The sequence below is a fragment of the Dendrobates tinctorius genome, unplaced genomic scaffold (assembly GCF_039654945.1).
Source record: "Dendrobates tinctorius isolate UK_male_01 unplaced genomic scaffold, ASM3965494v1 ptg000062l, whole genome shotgun sequence".
Taxonomy (NCBI): Eukaryota; Metazoa; Chordata; class Amphibia; order Anura; family Dendrobatidae; genus Dendrobates; species Dendrobates tinctorius.
Window position 1 is genome coordinate 33,543,156 of NW_027361730.1, and position 20,262 is coordinate 33,563,417.

At 41.4% G+C, this 20,262-nt stretch overlaps 1 protein-coding gene across 1 annotated transcript in view; it reads right to left on the minus strand.

The window, feature by feature from the left end:
• Window positions 1-2,046: 2,046 nt before the first annotated feature.
• The window catches only part of ICE2 (interactor of little elongation complex ELL subunit 2), a 97,056-nt gene continuing 78,840 nt past the window's right edge, over window positions 2,047-20,262 (minus strand). The window contains exons 14-16 of the mRNA XM_073579503.1: window positions 16,420-16,470; window positions 14,533-14,788; window positions 2,047-2,578 (exon numbers count right to left, since the gene is read on the minus strand). Of these exons, the coding sequence (XP_073435604.1) occupies window positions 2,405-2,578; window positions 14,533-14,788; window positions 16,420-16,470 (481 nt within the window). The 3' untranslated portion in view covers window positions 2,047-2,404. The remainder of the gene's footprint in view (window positions 2,579-14,532; window positions 14,789-16,419; window positions 16,471-20,262) is intronic.

The following is a 20,262-nucleotide window of genomic DNA, read 5'->3' on the forward strand; positions in this document are numbered from 1 at the left end:
GTCCAATGGGAGTCGTTGGTCTTGGTCCGGTGCTTACGCTCATCTTGCAATGCCGTCCTTCTGCTTCCTGTGGATGGTGCGTCCTTCATCATCCATATAGTATTCCCCTTCATGCTTCTGACCTTTCCCGACGCATGCATACTGCAGTACTACTCGGAAGGGCAGAGAGAAGTGCCCCTGCGCAGAAGCATGAAGGGGAATACTGTGGATGACGTAGGACGCATCATCCACAAGAAGCGCAGAAGGACGGCATCGCAGGAGAGGAAGCACTGGACCAAGACCAGTGACACCCATTCGACTGGATGACTCCGTGTGAAAAATATTACAGATGTCAATCATTTGTATCCTATTTGGCACGGGAATATAACACTCCCTTTGCGCAGCTGTAACAGGGCACCTACCTGCACAGGTGGTCAAGCCTGAAAAGGCTGTGAGTGACAGATCTCACATCTTGAGCCAGCTAAGCTCAGAACATAAGGCTTGTCTGCATCTGGAGTCCATGCAGTGTAACTGCTTGGTTTAGACAGCTAGAATTTCATATGGAGAATATGGACATATATGTCCTAGCCACACACCGGTTACATTTTTGAGATCTCTGGAACAGGCTAAATGCCTTCCAAGGTCTCGATCTACTCTAGCACCCCAAGGTGGGGCGTTCTGTAGAATGTTTAGTAGAAACCAGGTAGCAAAGCTGTGTTTGGTCTGAACGTGTAGCAGGGGCTCGACCGGGTCTGGTGGTGTCAAAACCGCCTCCCTAGGACCATCCATTAAGCAGTTATGACTAGAGTTGAGTGAATTTGTTCGGGTTCCCTCTTATTCGGCAAGCTATAGCGCTTACAGAATAAGCTGCAGAGGGAACCCGGCTTCCTGGATCGCTACGGCTGATCAGCTGTTCGGCACCGCAGGCTGCATGTGTTGCGTAGTCACAGCACATACATGGGGAGCCCAACAAACAGGCTCTCCATGCATGTGCTGACACAGCCACGAAACCTGCGGCGCCGATTAGCCGGCGAGATCCCGGAAGCCGGGTTTTCCCTCTGCAGATTATTCCGTAAGCGCTATAGCTTGCCGAATAAGAGGGAACCCGAACAAATTTGCCCAACTCTAGTTATGACCCATCTTAGGTTTTGGAGTTTTTAAAATCCAGAGGCAAGGAGAGGGGATTTAGGTTCAGCCCAAATGGCAGTGACCCAGAGGGGTTAAATGGCCTATTGTTTTTTTCTTTGTGGAGGTCGTGACAACACATTGTGTGGGGAGAAGTCATGGAACGGAGGGAACTACCAGCCTCCCATGTGGCAGCCCCTCCCCTGCAAGCCAGGCCTTTCATCTGACTGGTAACTAACTCTCATTGTGTATATAGTGTTTTGTCTAGTGTGCCCTTAAGGAGATTTAATAAATAATTTAACCTTGGGTTGCTCTTTTATCTCCGTCAACAAGTCCGTATTCTTGGCTTAACTTTCCATGCTACCGGGGCTGATTTCTGGCCCGATATAATCTCATTAACGGACAAGGCTTATATCTAGCAAGGAATTGGTGGCAGTCCTATCATGCTGACTAGGCACTGTTTCACCAGTGCTAGTGAAAGGGGCCTCTCAGCCTGTCAGGGTTGTGAATGAGTGTGGTGCCACGTCAGTGACTGCGTGGGCCACATTCTAACAAGCCTGTGTGGACAGAGGGTTTGTGGGTAAAACTGTGCCAAGCTGACCATACGTGTCTTCAGGGTGTGCGGATTGTTAGTTGCTGCAAGTGAGCAGAGCGTACCATGTGATCCCTTGGACGTAACACTGATGTCAGGCGGGGTGGCGACGTGCGGGTTCCTCACATGTGGTAGCATGCTGCGTAATCTCTGGTGCCATCCTTCACAGTGAGTATAATAAAAGGTCTTTTTTTTGCCTTGCATAATGCCTTGTAGAATGTTGTCACATGGGGCTGAAAGGTGATGGCTGTAGTTTATATCGGAAAAAAATGGTGACAGGTTCACTTTAATACTAACATCGCTCTATATGTAACGAATGGCTGCAGTAAAGACCATTAGGCTGCCAAGAGTAACATATTGCTGTTTATTTCCTACATTTTTACGTCTCAATGTAATACCCGTTCTTAATAGTTGTACCAGAAGCATTCATATGCCACAAGACATGGTGATAGGCCTTTTTCTTCTAGGAGGTACATTTAGAAGTTTTTAAAAAGTCAGAGTAGCAAGTTTTTGCTTATTAATATGTTGTGTAATCCAATAGGTCATGATGAGGAATTACAGAGAATGGACATCATACAGCCTCCTTTATATCACATTGTGAATTTTGCAAACCACTTGTCTCTGCTTACACATGAGCTTGTGTAGCCTGCCAACAAGAAGTCATGCCTCATGCACTTGATACTCAGTTTTCAGCTAAATACAACAGGCTCATGTATTTTCTTGCAATGCAGCTTCAGCTTTCCAGGTCTTCTGTTTTGCTTTCAGGCGTTTTATTCGGTTTCGCTTTTTCTTCATTGCATTAGTAACGTTAGATACATTTGTAGGTGGCAAACCTTTGGTCTTTTCTTGCCCGGGCACTTTTCTTGGCTGCTTTAGCTGTAGCTAAGAACATAATAAACAATACACAATGAAACACAAGACTCACTGATCTTGAGTCAAACACATTATAAATACTTTAAATAAAATAATCCAGAAATGAAAGTCTTCCTCAGTCATTCTCACCTTAAGGCCTCTTTCACACATCAGTTTTTTGCCATCAGTCGAAATCTGTCGTTTTTAGAAAAAAACGGATCCTGCATCTGCTGCCGCTGGATCCGTTTTTTCTCATTGACTTGTATTAGCAACGGATGGCCGCACGTTTCATCCGTCCTTCGACGGATCCGTCGGAAATTCTTTGTCCGTCGGTCAGAGACAACGTACATAGGAACGTTTTCTGTCTCCGTCGAAAGGTGGGACAACGACGGATCCGTCGCCTGCTAGAATGGACGCCTATGGGCGACGGATCTGTCGTAGTCCGTCACATGACGGAATCCGGCGACGGATTCCGTTTTTTTAAATGAGCATGCTCAGTTTACCTCTGGTCACTGGTGTCAGCTGATGGGACAAGTGATCCCATCATCCGAAACCTACTACTAGTATGTGCAGTGAAAGCAGGAGCAGGAGATGGGAGTATTCATCTGCGGCTCCTGCTCTGAATATAAATAATTAATAAAAAAAAACGGCGTGGGTCTTCCCCCTATTTTTGATAACCAGCCAGACGCAACCCTCAGCTGTCAGCTTCAGCAAGGCTAGTTATCAAGAATAGAGGGGTCTCCATGCTTTTTTTAAAAAAAATTATTTAAATTTAAAAAAACGGCGTGGGGTCCCCCCCCATTTTTGACAACCAGCCTTGCTAAAGCAGACAGCTGATTGCTGATATTCTCAGGCTGGTAAGGGTCCATTGATCTTTGCCCCCCCACAGCCTAAAAATAGCAAGCCGCAGCTGCCCAGAAAAGGTGCATCTATAAGATGCGCCATTTCTGGGGCGGCTATGGGCTGGTTTTTGTAGCCAGGGGGGAGTGCCAATATAAATGGACCCTTCCTAGGCTATGAATATTAGCCCGCAGCTGTCTGCGTAGCCTTTCTGGCTAAAAAATATAGGGTATCCCACGTCATTTTTTGGGGGGGGGTCCCCCTATTTTAATAGCTAGTAAAGGCTATGCAGACAGCTGCAGGCTGATATTCATAGCCTGGAAAGGGGCCATGGGTATTACCCCCTTCCCAGGCTACAAATATTGTCCCCGGCCGTCAGCTTTATACCCCTCTGGCGCAGAAAATTGCGTGGGAGCCCACACCATTTAAAAAAAAGATTAAAAAAATAATATATATATATATATACACACACACACACACACACACACACAGTCATATGTTAAAGTTTGGGCACCCCTATTAATGTTAACCTTTTTTCTTTATAACAATTTTGGTTTTTGCAACAGCTATTTCAGTTTCATATATCTAATAACTGATGGACTCAGTTATATTTCTGGATTCAAATTAGGTTTATTGTATTAACAGAAAATGTGCAATCTGCATTTTAACAAAATTTGACCGGTGCAAAAGTATGGGCACCTTTATCATTTTCTTGATTTGAATACTCCTAACTACTTTTTACTGACTTCCTGAAGCACTAAATTGGTTTTGTATCCTCAATGAGCTTTGAACTTCATAGCCAGGTGTATCAAATCATGAGAAAAGGTATTTAAGGTGGCCACTTGCAAGTAGTTCTCCTATTTGATTCTCCTATGAAGAGTGGCATCATGGGCTCCTCAAAACAACTCTCAAATGATCTGAAAACAAAGATTATTCAACATAGCTTTTCAGGGGAAGGATACAAAAAGTTGTCTCAGAGATTAAACCTGTCAGTTTCCACTGTGAGGAACATAGTAAGGAAATGGAAGAACACAGGTACAGTTCTTGTTAAGCTCAGAAGTGGCAGGCCAAGAAAAATATCAGTAAGGCAGAGAAGAAGAATGGTGAGAACAGTCAAGGACAATCCACAGACCACCTCCAAAGACCTGCAGCATCATCTTGCTGCAGATGGTGTCACTGTGCATCGGTCAACAATACAGCGCACTTTGCACAAGGAGAAGCTGTATGGGAGAGTGATGCGAAAGAAGCCGTTTCTGCAAGCTCGCCACAAACAGAGTCGCCTGAGGTATGCAAAAGCACATTTGGACAAGCCAGTTACATTTTGGAAGAAGGTCCTGTGGACTGATGAAACAAAGATTGAGTTGTTTGGTCATACAGAAATGCGTTATGCATGGAGGCTAAAAAACACAGCATTCCAAGAAAAACACTTGCTACCCACAGTAAAATTTGGTGGAGGTTCCATCATGCTTTGGGGCTGTGTGGCCAATGCCGGCACCGGGAATCTTGTTAAAGTTGAGGGTCGCATGGATTCAACTCAGTATCAGCAGATTCTTGACAATAATGTGCAAGAATCAGTGACAAAGTTGAAGTTACGCAGGGGATGGATATTTCAGCAAGACAATGATCCAAAACACCGCTCCAAATCTACTCAGGCATTCATGCAGAGGAACAATTACAATGTTCTGGAATGGCCATCCCAGTCCCCTGACCTGAATATCATTGAACATCTGTGGGATGATTTGAAGCGGGCTGTCCATGCTCGGCGACCATCAAACTTAACTGAACTGGAATTGTTTTGTAAACAGGAATAGTCACAAATACCTTTATCCAGGATCCAGGAACTCAATAGCTACAGGAAGCGACTAGAGGCTGTTATTTTTGCAAAAGGAGGATCTACAAAATATTAATGTCACTTTTATGTTGAGGTGCCCATACTTTTGCACCAGTCAAATTTTGTTAAAATGCAGATTGCACATTTTCTGTTAGTACAATAAACCTAATTTGAATCCAGAAATATAACTGAGTCCATCAGTTATTAGATATATGAAACTGAAATAGCTGTTGCAAAAACCAAAATTGTTATAAAGAAAAAAAGTTTAACATTAATAGGGGTGCCCAAACTTTAACATATGACTGTAAATATATATATATATATATATATATATATATATAAATATATCTATAGATGTATCATGTATTCTAACTATCTATCCCATATCTATCGATCTGTCTGTCTGTGTTTTTAGAAACGGATCCTTCGCGTCCGTTTTTCGTCCATTTTTTGACGGATCCTTTAATCGGATCAGTCGAAAAAACGGGTCCGTCGCATCAGTTTTTCACAATCTGTGACGGATCAGTCGATCCGACGGATTGTGACTGACACCAAAAAACTGAAGTGTGAAAAACCTAACACGTCACTGCCCAGCAGATCATGGCTGACTACCATTAAAGACAAACTAACAGTTATGATCACAGTTGTTAGAAAATATATACTTTATACTTTGACATCTCTCCTGTTTACTCTAAATCACTTTTGTTCTGGAATTCTATCATTGAATGAAGATCAGGAGAAATTTAGCTATTGCAGCATGTAACTAGAGCAGGGGCCACAGTGATCCTCTGCTGGAGCCAGACTAGGGCACTGCACACGTCCCACTACCTGCAGGCATTCTGGGTGCCTCTTCTTATTAGCAGGCTGGCATAAGGTTGTGACTACATCCGGCTGCCATGCAGTGCCATGGAGCACCAACGTGGCCACTGGGCCAGCGTCATGTATATTTTTTTGTGCAAGTTAAATATAATTCCTTAATAAAAAAAAAAAGATGTGTTACTCATCAGCATCGCTCTAGTCTAATGGTTGTCACACATACTGCATCTTAGCCCCATTAGGTTGGGGGGAAAAAGAAGCAGACTAATCTTTAAACCATGAATATTGTCTCGACACGATTATCTTTAAATAAAAGCCACACAATTTCCTTGTAAAAAAAAAAAAATCACGTCATAGCAGTTTTCACAGTGTTCAGCCACATTGCTTTGAACCTCAACGACACAGATTAAGCAATTCATCACCATGGTTAACGGAGATAACGGACCTTCATTATGTATTTGCTATAGAGCCCTTATCTCATGACCTTCCTGCCAAATCTAGCCATAAACATTTAGCATTTTTTATTTCAATTTTGTCAGAATGTTGGTGTCCCCCCCCCCCAAACAAAACAAAGCATTACAAGATTATTTGGCCTACAGCCAACCGTTAGGCCTAACTAAATTTATATTAGAGTCTCGCCACTGTACAGTTTATGAACACATTAACCCATCCAGTTGGCATCTTTGGGCAATGGGTCACAAAGATTAATTTCTATTTATGTGCTACAAATCAGCACAAATAATAGATTAAGGGAGCAGAGACCACAGATGGCATGTCGTCTCGTACATTCACGCTAGAGAAACACTGCGGTCTACAAGAAGGTCTGTGTTACCTGTGAAGAAATCTAATCCTATTATACATAAACACAAGAGGCTGTGCCACTAATAACTCAGGTGTGTTAGAGGAAGAAAGGCTTCTTTATCCCACAGATAGGCTGGGACTTGCAGAACTCGCATTATGCGCCCCACCTGACTAACTTACGATAAGAGGAGAGGGGGAAGAGAGTGGGTGGGAGCGCTACACACTGAATCCATTGCTGTCATAATCACCACTTTTTAGAAGGTTTAGAAGGACATGGAAGACAAATAAGACAAAAAATAGTCTATTGGTCTCCTGCTGCAAGTAAATAAAAAAACTATATCAAGAAATCTTCTGTAAGACAACCGGCTGCAGCAGGACAACTCCGCCACTGCCTGCAATAAGAGACAAAACATTAAGCCTGCCCCTTGGCAAAATCCCACCCGATTAGTCATCTACCCGCCAAAAGAGGGAGATCAGAAGACGTTAACTCTCTAGAACAGTGTTCCCCAACTCTGGTCCTCAAGAGCCACCAACAGGTCATGTTTTCAGGATTTCCTTAGTATTGCCAAGATGATCATCGCATCACCTGGACAGGCAAAAATTCCAACAACCTGTGCAATACTAAGGAAATACTGAAACCATGACCTGTTGGAGGCTCTTGAGGACTGGAGTTGGGGAACACTGCTCTAGAAGAACCATTTGGAAAACTGACAGTGTGAGCATATTTCTAGATTTAGTGCTCATTTATGATGGTCAAACAACCTCAGACAGACTACTACTCCATTCATTACCAGGAATAAGCAATTCATGATAGACTTCTAAGTGATCGCTATTACATTACATTTCTAAAATGAGGGAGAACTATAGATTAATGACATTCGTTAAAAAAATCATACATTAAAAGCTGCTTTACTGTTCCAAAGTTTCCCAAGATACAGAAGTCTTTGGAAGGCTTCTCTCATTAGGATAACCTCAGTCTTTAGCTCAGCGTTCAATACCATTGATCCGAATTTACTTCATAAGAAAATGGTAGCTCTTTGAGTCCCTCTCAACTTATGCTTTTGGATTTATAACTTCCTGACAGCCAGGATACAGAGTGTAAAAGTTGGACCATTCACTTCGGACACCTTGGTCACAAACATCGGGGCACCTCAGGGGTGTGTTTTGTCCCCGTTACTGTTTTCTCTCTATACGAATGATTGCATCTCTTCAGCAGACTCAGTAAAAATCTTGAAATTTGCCGATGATATGACACTGATTGGTCTCATCAGGGGAAATGCTGAAGACTTGTATCGGAGTGAGGTGGAAAGAATATGTGACTGGTGTAAAGCCAATAATCTTGTACTCAACACTAAAAAAACTGCTGAGATGGTTGTGGATTTTAGGAAAGATCAACATGAGATACTTCCAATCTACATCCATGACGAAGTGGTTCTTAGGGTCACAGAGACCAAATTCCTTGGTGTTATCATCTCTCATGATCTTAAATGGGGGAAAAACGTGGATGCTGTTATAAGAAGAGCACAACAGAGGATGTTCTTCCTGCGTCAGCTGAAAAGATACGGTTCGTCTAAGAATCTGCTGATCTTATTCTTTAATGCTGTCATCAGATCTGTGATTTGTTCCTCTCTGATAGTCTGGTATGGGGGAGCCACTGCGCATGACAAACTCCGCTTACAAAGGACTTTCAGAACAGCAGAGAGAATTATAGGTTCCCCCTGCCTAAAATCCAGGATCTTTATGATAAGAGTATTCGATCCCACGAATTGAAAATTTCATCCGATCCCTCTCACCCGGGACACTCCTCATTCCAACTACTCCCTTCAGGACGTCGCTTCAGAGTCCCCAAATGCAGCACCAACCGCCATATGAACAGCTTCTATCCACTCTCTGTTCAACAATTAAATCGTCATGTGTAGACTATATACTGTATCTGTCTTGTTAGATGTTACTTGTTGTATCTGTTGTTATATATTATGTTGCCTCTTTGCCACAAAGAATTCCTTGTATATATGTAATATGTACTTGGCGATAATAAATTTGATTGATTGATTGGTTTTCTTGCCATATTGAAGCTAGAAATTAGCCAATAAATTAGCAAGATCCTGGTCCAGTCATCATGACACTATTCTTTGGCCATAAGATGGTAGTCCTTGCAAATATGATGTCATTGTTGCGGCATGACCCACATTATGTTTTCCTGGGGGTTGATAGTTGGCCGAATAAGTGTTTATGAGAAGACTTGCTCTTGATCACTAGGCCAAGTGACCAGCTGATGAACAAGCATTAATCACCCCTGTAATAAAGCCTGAAAAATTATCAATGGTGGCAATACATCTAAACCAGGTGTGATTTTTATATTGCCCAAACCTGTTTCTTGCCACAGGTGAGTTTGACTGAGCATCACATGCTTGAAACAGTTATTTGCTTACCCACAATTTTGGAAAGGTGCTAACAATTGTGTCTGGCCCAGTTTTGGGGTTTTGTGTGAAATTATGTCCAATTTGCCTTTCTTTATTTTTTGTGTTGTTCCAATACACAGAAAGGAAATAAACATTTGCATTACAAAACCTATGTAATTGTAATAATTTTCTTTGAGAAATACTTCATTTTCTGGAACAATTTCAAGGATGCCAACACTTTTGACCATGACTGTATATAGGAACCAAATGATCAAACTAATGATTACTCTCCATGTTTAAAAGGGCTTACAACAGTGAGCTGAAAACCACTGATTGGTTTGGGGCAGGCGTCCTAAGAATAAGCCATCAATATCATAAGGTTGGACAACCCTTTTAACCTGGTCACCTCAACGCAGAATATCACAGAATGTTTCCTACAGCATGAGATACAAATAAAAGGAATTACGTAACAGAAGCTCAACATCAAGATATTATCATATGGTTCAATGTCAGTAAACACAACTAACATTTGAGGTCAAGAACATAAGTTGCTGAAGGGTCTGTGAAACCGGTTATACAACCTTAGGTAATAATGAAAGTAACATTAATGTCATTTATAAATGATTACATGGACGAGATGGCTACATAAAATCTAATGTAGTTCTGACCGCCTCAGAATACCTATATTCTACTTATATATTGTAGAAGTGGATTTCTTTCAAGAGCACTAAATCCACGTTCACACTGTGCTGTTTATGGACATGTCTTTTTTTTTTAGGAGTGTATTAGGAAGAGTAAACTTATACAGGGCAGATTTTGTACTTTTCTTATAAGTTTATCTTCCCACATTCCAGTCATGTCATGATATTGAGATAATTAAACAAACCAAACCCTAAACATCACTGGGACATGTGCATGAACTATATGACAGAACACACATCAAAAACGTCACAAATGTCATGAACATGCATTCTTGGATCAGTAGTGTTATGGCTATAGGTTGCTGCCAGACACGATCTCAAGATGAAGCACGTGGAGACCCTTCCCATCCAGGATTGCACGTTTATTTTCCTATTAATAAACATCACATTCCAACATATGCTTTTTTTGTTTCCATCTCCATCCATTCCCCTGGATCCACAATACACCGTCATATTCCTTACAATGTCATGCAACCATCTTGCCCATTTCTGCCACATTTTTTCTCTTCCTTTCTTTACCGATAGATAAAAGGTCCACTCAACCTTTCACAAATGTTTCCAAGTTTCTTCACTTCTCATACATTATGCTGATGTATCGATATTTGTACATTCAGAATGGCCTTGTGAGCTGCCAAGCATAGCAAATGAAGAGTCTCTCTCTGACAAGATATATCCGGAACATAATGGAATAACAAGAACCACATTTCAATCACAATGTTATGGCTTGTAACTTGATGTCAAAGGTTTTTTACTTCTTCCCAAAACATCTTAAGGTGACAAACACAAAAAATGAACAAAAGAAAAGAAAAAAAATATCCAAGTACTTTCTCCCTTGAAGAGAAATCAGTCACCAGGTTTTTTGCTATCCCATCTGAGAGCAGCATGGTGTAATGAAAGCGATCCGGATTACTGCAATGTGTCACTTACTGGGCTGTCTGCTGCAGCTTTGATAACATTACTGTTTTATCTGCTGGAGATCTAGCATTTTTGATAAATCAGTAAGAGATCATCATTAGAGGACTAGTAAACCCGCTGCCAGGTGGTCAATCAAATTCATGAGCGCTGTATAACCCTACCCACACGACAGCGTACACAGAAAGCTACCAATCAGTGATGGGGGCGGGGTTATACAGCGCCCATGAATATGCTTGACTACCTGGCAGCAGGTTTACTAGTTTTCTAATGATGATCTCTTACTGATTTATAAAACTAAAGCATGCAGCCCAGTAAGTGACACATCGCTGGAATCAGGGTCTCGGTCTCTACATTTTCCTACTCAGATTATGTGGCAAAAACCTGCTGACAGATTCCCTTTAAAGCGGTAGTCCGAAACATAAAATGTCCTATATGCGACTTCAGGGCCATTCATCTGATGACGGTGGATGGCACTGCAGTCGTATGTAGGACACTTGATGCACCAGAACAACAAGGGAATCTGTCACCAGGAATAAAGAAAGAAAACAGATATAAAGATTAGCTTTATCAGGGAAACAGTAGGAAATATTCAAATAAAGCTAATTACAACAGTGGTTAGTGTAATAACAAGAACTGGGAGGGCACCACAGAATAGAGTAGGGGATACACCTGAAATCAGTAAAAAAGTAAATCACAAACAAGGAGAAAGCTACTGACCACAACAGGGATCACCACAATGATACAAATGTTATTAGGTGCAAAACAGACATAACCATACAAAAACAATTAAAAGTCATAGAAATGACACATAAGATAAACCCTTCAGGCTTATAATAAAGCCGTACAAAGTCCCCTGAATAGGACAAAAGTACACAAAAGATATGGTTGAATGTGCAAACAATAAACGGTAGTAAATCAATATATTAAATAATTATGTCCCACATATATGTAACAAGTGGTCATTGTATATCTATGTAACCGAAACCTTACCCTACATAATAATGTGCTGCTATTCAAACATAGCTCACAATGATAGTATGAATACCATGTCGAATTATTATAATCATACATGCACAATAATGTTTGCTGCAGAAAGCCACTAGTGGAACTAATGGTGGAAAGATTGGAGCAAAAAGACAGACATTCCTGTTATGAGCTCATTTTCTGCTCCACCAGTTGAGAGTTCTCCTTCCGTTCTCCCTCTGGTGGTGACAGGAGGTAGTGAGGTTGGTTTAAGTGGTAGTGATCTGCCACCTGATGAGGAGGATAACGATTGGATCTCTGGAGTATTAGACTGGATATAAGACAGCCGACGCCCTATCCTGGTGCTGGTGATTCAGTCTGCTTCTCAGGTCTTGGACTTCAGCATTTGTGTACTTTTGTCCTATTCAGGGGACTTTGTACGGCTTTATTATAAGCCTGAAGGGTTTATCTTATGTGTCATTTCTATGACTTTTAATTGTTTTTGTATGGTTATGTCTGTTTTGCACCTAATAACATTTGTATCTTTGTGGTGATCCCTGTTGTGGTCAGTAGCTTTCTCTTCTTGCTTGTAACAGTGGTTAGGGTGTAAAAAAGATATTTAAAACAGCTCATTTTATGTGTCGTACAACCCCTTTAATCCCATACTCTAACCTGATTTTGTCTTGTGTTACAATTAAAGGCACCCTGTTAGCAGTTTTGATTGTGTGATGATCGGCGCTAAAGTAAAACTATTTCAAAAGTCATGCCTCTCGCAAAATAAAAGTACGGTATATTTATGCAGAGCTCTCATTTTCCTATATATCCCTGTGGGCAATTATGGAACACTGCTGACCATCGCGCCACCTTCTCTTTTCCCAGGGACGAAGCTTCATTCAGCCACCAGCCAAGGTGACACTGATTTCTACAAGACTGACTCTTTTAGGGTTATGCAGAAAATGCTGTAGACTACCAAATTATAAGGGTAACTATATATCTTGTGTGATTTATCATTCAGTTCTGGGGTTAGTGTTCCTTTAAGAAACATAGACAGCGCTCTGGATGGATGTCTCTTATCTTATTCTGAGCAGCGTGGAATAAACTATGGAAGGAAAATGTATAATTAATAGACAAGGAGTTACCGCTGCAGACTACAAGATTTTAATACTATATAGTAAACTGGAACAACACACGTCCTGAGCTATTCTATTTCTATTCGCAGGAAATCACTTTTCAGAATTCAGCCAGCTCAGAAACAAATCCATTGTATTAGTAAGACCAGAGGAGAACTATGCTACATAGCGATCTTGATTGCATGAGCATTTTTTCCCCTTTTTATGGACTCAGCAACTCTTGGAGGGATCCTCCCAGAATAAAGGTCACGTCCAGACGGCAGAGACAATGGAATCAGACTCTTAAAAGTCGCAGTGTTTTTAAGTTTGTACAACAAAGAGAGCGCTTTATCCTCTCCCTGTTCCACTCATAGCACAGTGCAGAAGGCAAGGCTCGGGGGGTGCAACAGATTTTCCTTCTAGTGAAACACAAGGGATCCAGGGCACATTTCTCGGTGCATTGTGATAAGTGCTTGGAAACTGGCAGAGTTTGGCAGTTCTCTTGCCTGCAGCCATTATCCCAGGCCGCTATGGTGTATGATCCAAGAATGACATCAAACTCCGTTCTCTACAAATATTCAACTCCCTCCTCCTCTACAAGGAGAGGTCTGACTCTTTCCAGCAGCAATAAAACCCACCACTCCTGTTCTCATGAGTACACTTACTAGCATTTCTTTTAGGGAGAATTTACAAGTTTTTATTTATAGCGATTTTTACAAATAATGGTGGTTACTGCAACTGTGCAAAAAGAAACATGGCAATGTAGCCATATAAAAAACCCCCAAATCAATGTATATCTAACAGTATGTGGAAGAGAAACATGAAGGGTTACTCACTATTACAGTGGGATTTCTATAACTATAACCAGATGTAACTCACTACAGAGCAATGGAAGCCAGAAATGTGCATGACCTCATAGCCACACACTAAATATCAAACTTTCCAAACAACACTAGTAAGAAAATGGCTTTCCCTCTGTTCTATTAAGCCATATGTGGTTATGGGGTGCCCCGATCATAGTGATCTGCTGCAAAGTGTGACTATCTTTTCAGTCCATGACTTAGGGGTTCTAGCTGCAATACCAACCTAAATGTGATGCCAGAAAATATTAATTATACGACAAGCTCATTAAAAGGCATATGTGATGAAGTATGAAAGATGAGGCATGTTACACTTCATTACTGCTTTCCATGTGCATTACATACAGACCTTGCGCCCATACCTGCCTTATACATACATGCTTATGGGACAACTCAGGAGCCCAGCCAGAAGGGCCGGGTATTGCCATCCCAGCACACATTGTATATCATGTGTAAACCTGGCCTTAGGATATAAAGTTTGCTATTCTTTACATTTAGTTTTATGATTTCACGTTACAGTTTCATGTTACAGTTTTTATTATATTCGGCAATAAATATAAAACCTTGTGCTGATTTCTCCTGTTGAGAAGCTATTTAAGAGGCCAGGCACAGCCAGCGGTTTCAGACCCGGAGTTTGCTGAGGACTACTCCTCCTACTCTGTGGATAATGTCTGCCCCCAGTGTCAGGAATGTGCAGAACTTCGCAGTAAACTCTACAATCAGTGCTTCGCTACTTGGACACTTACATTGTCTATTCCTGCATCCTGATCCGGTGCAGGTGGAAAAGTGCAAGGCGGGCGGCCATGTAGAATGTGATACTTCAACAACAGATTGGGATTTAAAGGCACCCAGGGAACAGACAGAGAGGATGGTGCTTTAGGGGCATGACTGTGGGCATCATGCAGGTTATAGACTCCTCTTTTGTGATCCTCAGTACTTTTGTAGAGGTAGACAGAGGAGTCTCCAGACACATGGCTCAAGAGGTACGATCCATCCTGGAAACTGCATTGAAAACAAATACAGTCTAAGTTATAGAATTCAGTGCAGAACGAAAAACCCGAAATGTATTAATTATAATACCTTCCCTTACAAATGGTATTTTGCAGTGTAGTAATAGTGGACACAGACTTAGTAACAATGCTGGATCGCCAAACTTTTATCACTCTGGTTTACTCGGTCTCATGTAGCAGTAGCATGCACAGCCTTCTCGGTTACCAGGACACGTGGACAGACCTGGAAGCCGAGCAGTGTGCTTTGTTCTTTGTCGCCTTCTGTGTAAGACAGCCACATGGACTGAATCACTCATGTACATTCCACTCCTGTATACAAGCTTTGTGTTTGAGCTATGACAGGTGTGTAGACCACGCCTGGCATATCACCGATGAGAAGCTCCCAGGCTGAGTCACTATTTCAGCGGAACTATTAAACAGTCCATTTCCATTGTGTGAACGGATGTGTGTCTCATTCTGGCAGATGCACACTTCCTCTATACATCCTGATGAGATGGATCACATTACAGACAAATCGCAATATCATATATACAGCTCTGGCCAAAATTAAGAAATCACCACATCAAAACCCTGTCATGGGCAGCCCATTCTCCAGACCTGAACCCCAATGAAAACCTCTGGAATGTAATCAAGAGGATGATGGAGAGTCACAAGCCATCAAACAAAGAAGAACTGCTTACATTATTATTGAGCAAGAAGCAGTGTTAATGATTGGTGGAAAGCATGCCAAGACACATGAAAGCTGTGATTAACAATCATGGTTATTCCACAAAATATTGATTTCTGAACTCTTCCTGAGGTAAAACATTAGTATTGTTGTTTCTAAATAATTATGAACTTGTTTTCTTTGCATTATTTGAGGTCTGAAAACCCTGGGTTTTTTTGTTCTTTGACCATTTCTCATTTTCTGAAAATAAATACAATTATTACTTTGAAATTCAGATTCATGTTGTCAGAAGTTTATAGACTAAAAGAACAATTTACATTTTACTCAAAAATATATCTATAACGAGAAAAATCAGACAAACTGAACATTTGGAAGTGGTTTCTTAATTTTTGCCAGAGCTGTATATACAAAAAACCTGACCAGCACCTCCTAAGTGTGAATAGGTGCAAGCTGTAGTGACTGCAAATTATGTATAAAAAGCACAGCAGCACCCTGTGAATGCCAAGTCAATGGAAATAACAACTTCCAGCTGTATTGTCCCTCTGCAAGATGTACTTACATCACCCGTCAGAGAAGTGTCACCTTGCCTTGGTTGACGGGCACACATGAATTGGCCAATATCTGTGCTAAGAACCTTCACTTTTTTTGTAAGTACATCTTGCTGAGGGACAATGCAGTTGGAAGTTATTTCCATTGACAATATACAGTGTATGTTTTGGCATTCACAGAGTGCTGCTGTACTTTTTTATACATAATATGATAACATCGATACAATCAATAAATGCTCAGTGAGATGGTAACAAAATCCTTCATGAAATTTCAGTTAATATCCCTCTTTGTAGCTCGATTCGTATTTTTCCATGCTGACAATTTACAAAAATGAGTAACATTTACAGAAAAGACAACCAGTAGCTTAAAGGGCCTAAATACAATGCAACTATCTATCTGATACTTACCCAGTCACCCACTTTAAGATATGACGAAGAGAATTGAGGCAGTTAGCAGGTCTGTGCAGAAATAAAATGGCAAATCATTACTTAGGCCCGGACCCCAAATATGTCAATAGATGGCAACTAGCACTGCAACAAACTTTATATAAATAAATAATGCATGCATCTTTAAGAAACTCTGCAATATCTCTTATCAGAGAAATATGCCTATTTTTCAGCTTGTAAGCCATTTATCACTCCCACCTTCCCCGGCATCTAAAAATTCATCCACTCTAAAAACAGTTAAATTAGTCGCAGTAAAAACAATATGGACTGTCATCTCTGGAGGGATCAGATTACAATCACATATTGAAGTCTGAGAGGGATTGGGGGGGTGTTGGAGGAGGAAAAACAAAAAGCACACTGAAAGACAGACAGAAAAACACAGAAACTATTATTACAAAGCAGAAGTACAGCACAATCCTCCCGAGTGCTGGATTCACAGCTACACTGCCTACTACTATACAATGTCATCCATGCTGCTTCTGAACACTTTTCAGACAGGAGAATAGGAATTCCTCATCTGCGTGTGTTACAGTGGGGAAAATAAGTATTTAGTCAGCCACCAATTGTACAATTTCTCCCACTTAAAAAGATGAGAGAGGCCTGTAACTGACATCATAGGTAGACCACAACTTTGAGAGTCAAAATTGAGAAAACAAATCCAGAAAATCACTTTGCCTGATTTGGTAAGATTTATTTTGTAAATTATGGTGGAAAATAGGTATTTTAACAAAAGTTCATCTTAATATTTTGTTATATATCCTTTGTTGGCAACGTTTTCTGTAAGTCTTCACATGGTTGGCACACACTGTTGGTGGTATGTTGGCCCATTACTCCATGCAGATCTCCTCTAGAGCAGTGATGTTTTGGGCCTGTCGCTGGGCAACACGGACTTTCAAATCTCTCCAAAGGTTTTCTATGGGGTTGAGATCTAGAGACTGGCTAGGCCACTCCAGGACCTTCACATGCTTCTTACGAAGCCACTCCTTCATTGCCCTGGCAGTGTGCATGGGATTATTATCAAGCTGAAAGACCCATACACATTTCATCTTCAATGCCCTTGCTGATGGAAGGAGGTTTGCACTCAATATCTAACGATACATAGCCCTATTCATTCTTTCACGTACACGGATCAGTCGTTCTGGTCCCTTTGCAGAGAAACAGCCCCAAAGCATGATGTTGCCACCCCCATGCTTCACAGTAGGTATGGTGTTCTTTGGATGCAGCTCAGCATATTGTCTCCTCCAAACACGACAATTTTTGTTTCTACCAAACAGCTCTACTTTGGTTACATCAGACCATATGACATTCTCCCAGTACTCTTCTGGATAATCCAAATGCTCTCTAGCAAAATTCAGACGGGCCCGGATATGTACTGGCTTAAGCAGGGGGACACGTCTGGCACTGCAGGATCTGAATCCCTGTCGATGTAGTGTGTAACTGATGGTAGCCTTGTTACAGTGGTCCCAGCTCTATGCAGGTTATTCACTAGGTCCCCCCTGTGTGGTTCTGGGATTTTTGCTCACCGTTCTTGTGATCATTTTGACCCCACGGGGTGAGATCTTGTGTGGAGCCCCAGATCGAGGGAGATTATTAGTGGTCTTGTATGTCTTCCATTTTCTTATTATTGCTCCCACAGTTGATTTCATCACACCAAGCTGCTTGCCTATTGCAGATTCAGTCTTCCCAGCCTGGTGCAGGGCTACAATTTTCTTTCTAGTGTCCTTCAACAGCTCTTTGGCCTTCACCATAGTGGAGTTTGGAGTGTGACTGTTTGAGGTTGTGGACAGGTGTCTTTTATATTGATAACAAGTTCAAACAGGGGCCATTAATGCAGGTAATGAGTGGAGGACAAAGGAGCCTCTTAAAGAAGACGTTACAGGTCTGTGAGAGCCAGAAATCTTGCATGTTTTTAGGTGACCAAATATTTATGTTCCACCATAATTTGCAAAATAAATCTTGCCAAATCAGACAAGGTGATTTTCTGGATTTGTTTTCTCATTTTGTCTCTCATAGTTGTGGTCTACCTATGATGTCAAGTGCACAGTTGGTGGCTGACTAAATACTTTTTTCCCCCCACTGTATATGGGAGACATCAAAGCATGTCATCCTCATACACTAGCTTACAGAAAACTAAAATTTGACATAGAAGTCGATTAAGTCCGGCAATGTGCACAACAATCTTAATAAAGGAATGGCTGCAGCATAAGGCACCAAATTCATTAAAGAGAACCTGTCAGCACAATTATGTAATGTAAAGTAAAATCAATGACGCAGAAATACGGATACAATTGATACCTTTGGTGAAGAAATCCGCTTTGTGGTTCGTCTTTAATCACCATTTGAAGTTTTCTGCTAATTATAGTTTGGTGCACAGGTGCCGAACTGTGCACTGAGACTGGGTCTTCTCCTCCCGGTCTGGTTGTAGCTGTACGATCTCAGCCATGTAAGTTTTACTCTGAAACGCTGAGCGGCAGTGAGATGCACAGGTGACTTGTATAGGTGGGTCCCTGGTGGCTTCTCCCCGCCCGCTGACAGTGATTGGCAAGCCTCTGCCAATTTGAAGCCACCGGGGACCCGCCTGAACAGTTTGGTCCCAGGCAGCTATTAAAAGTATGTTTTTCTCTGAAATACCGCAGCGTTTCAGAGTAAAACATACATGACTGTGATCGTACAGTGGCTGAAAATGTTGTCCACAGTTTGGGCAACATGTATCAGCTGATATGTTCCCTTTAAAAGGGTCATGAGCAACTTATGCCATAAATGTCTGATGTGGAGGTTGTAAATGCTTATCTATATTCACTTTATAGGAGATAGGCAATGTGGCTAAACTGGGAATATTTCCAATGTATTTCAGTATAACAGTTTATGTTAATGTCCACAGCTCTTATCAATGGACTGCCATCCATCCCCATTCAAGTAAATAGGACCGAGTTGTTGACATAAAGGAAAAAAAAGGAGTCATTTCTGGGACAAATAGCAAACAGCAGACTTTTTTTCTATTTCTAATTCTTTCCAGTCGCTTAGCCACCCAGCTTTCCATAGGCAGGACTTAGGCACAGTCAGGTGCTGCTCCTGCTCTGCCATTTTGAGGCCTGAATGGCACATAGCGAGGCAAGCCACTAGAGGTAGGTACCATCCTGATCGGGTACACCTTGTGGCGGTGGGATGGCTTTTACACTTTTTTGATGATAAAAATGTTGCATGTTTTTTGCATGTGTTACTATGTACTGTATTTCCATACTGCAGTGTGCCGACACATTATATTTTTATTCTAGGGTACATGTGTCTGATAATGGCTTCGTGCACCTGCACATTACACTTATTCTAACAGGTGCTTCTGTTTGTTCTTTTTCTAATTCAAACCTCTGGTAGCTACAGACGGCATGTCACAATTTTTTACATTTCATGACTTAAGTCATTTTTAACCCTTAATTTGTGAGATAATATTATTTTCTACAGGTTTTGGTGGGTGTAGTTTCTGCAATCCTATCGCAAGCCATTTTTAACCTACAGGAGTTTGCATGCATTTCAGGAAACATAAGGAAGAGACGCCAGAACAACATCTACAACGTTTACTAAAAACAATTGTAAATATTTACTAAAAGGACACATCCACTACTTATATACTGATGACCTATACACGGGATGGGTCATCAATATCGGTGGTGGGGCTAGTTGTCTGATGCAAGTCAGCCCGAGTTGTACACTGTACTCCTCTGGTCACCCCCAAATCTGCACACAGCTGATCGATCAGGGTACCAGGTATCAATCACCAATTTTTAGGACAGGTCATCAATAACAAAG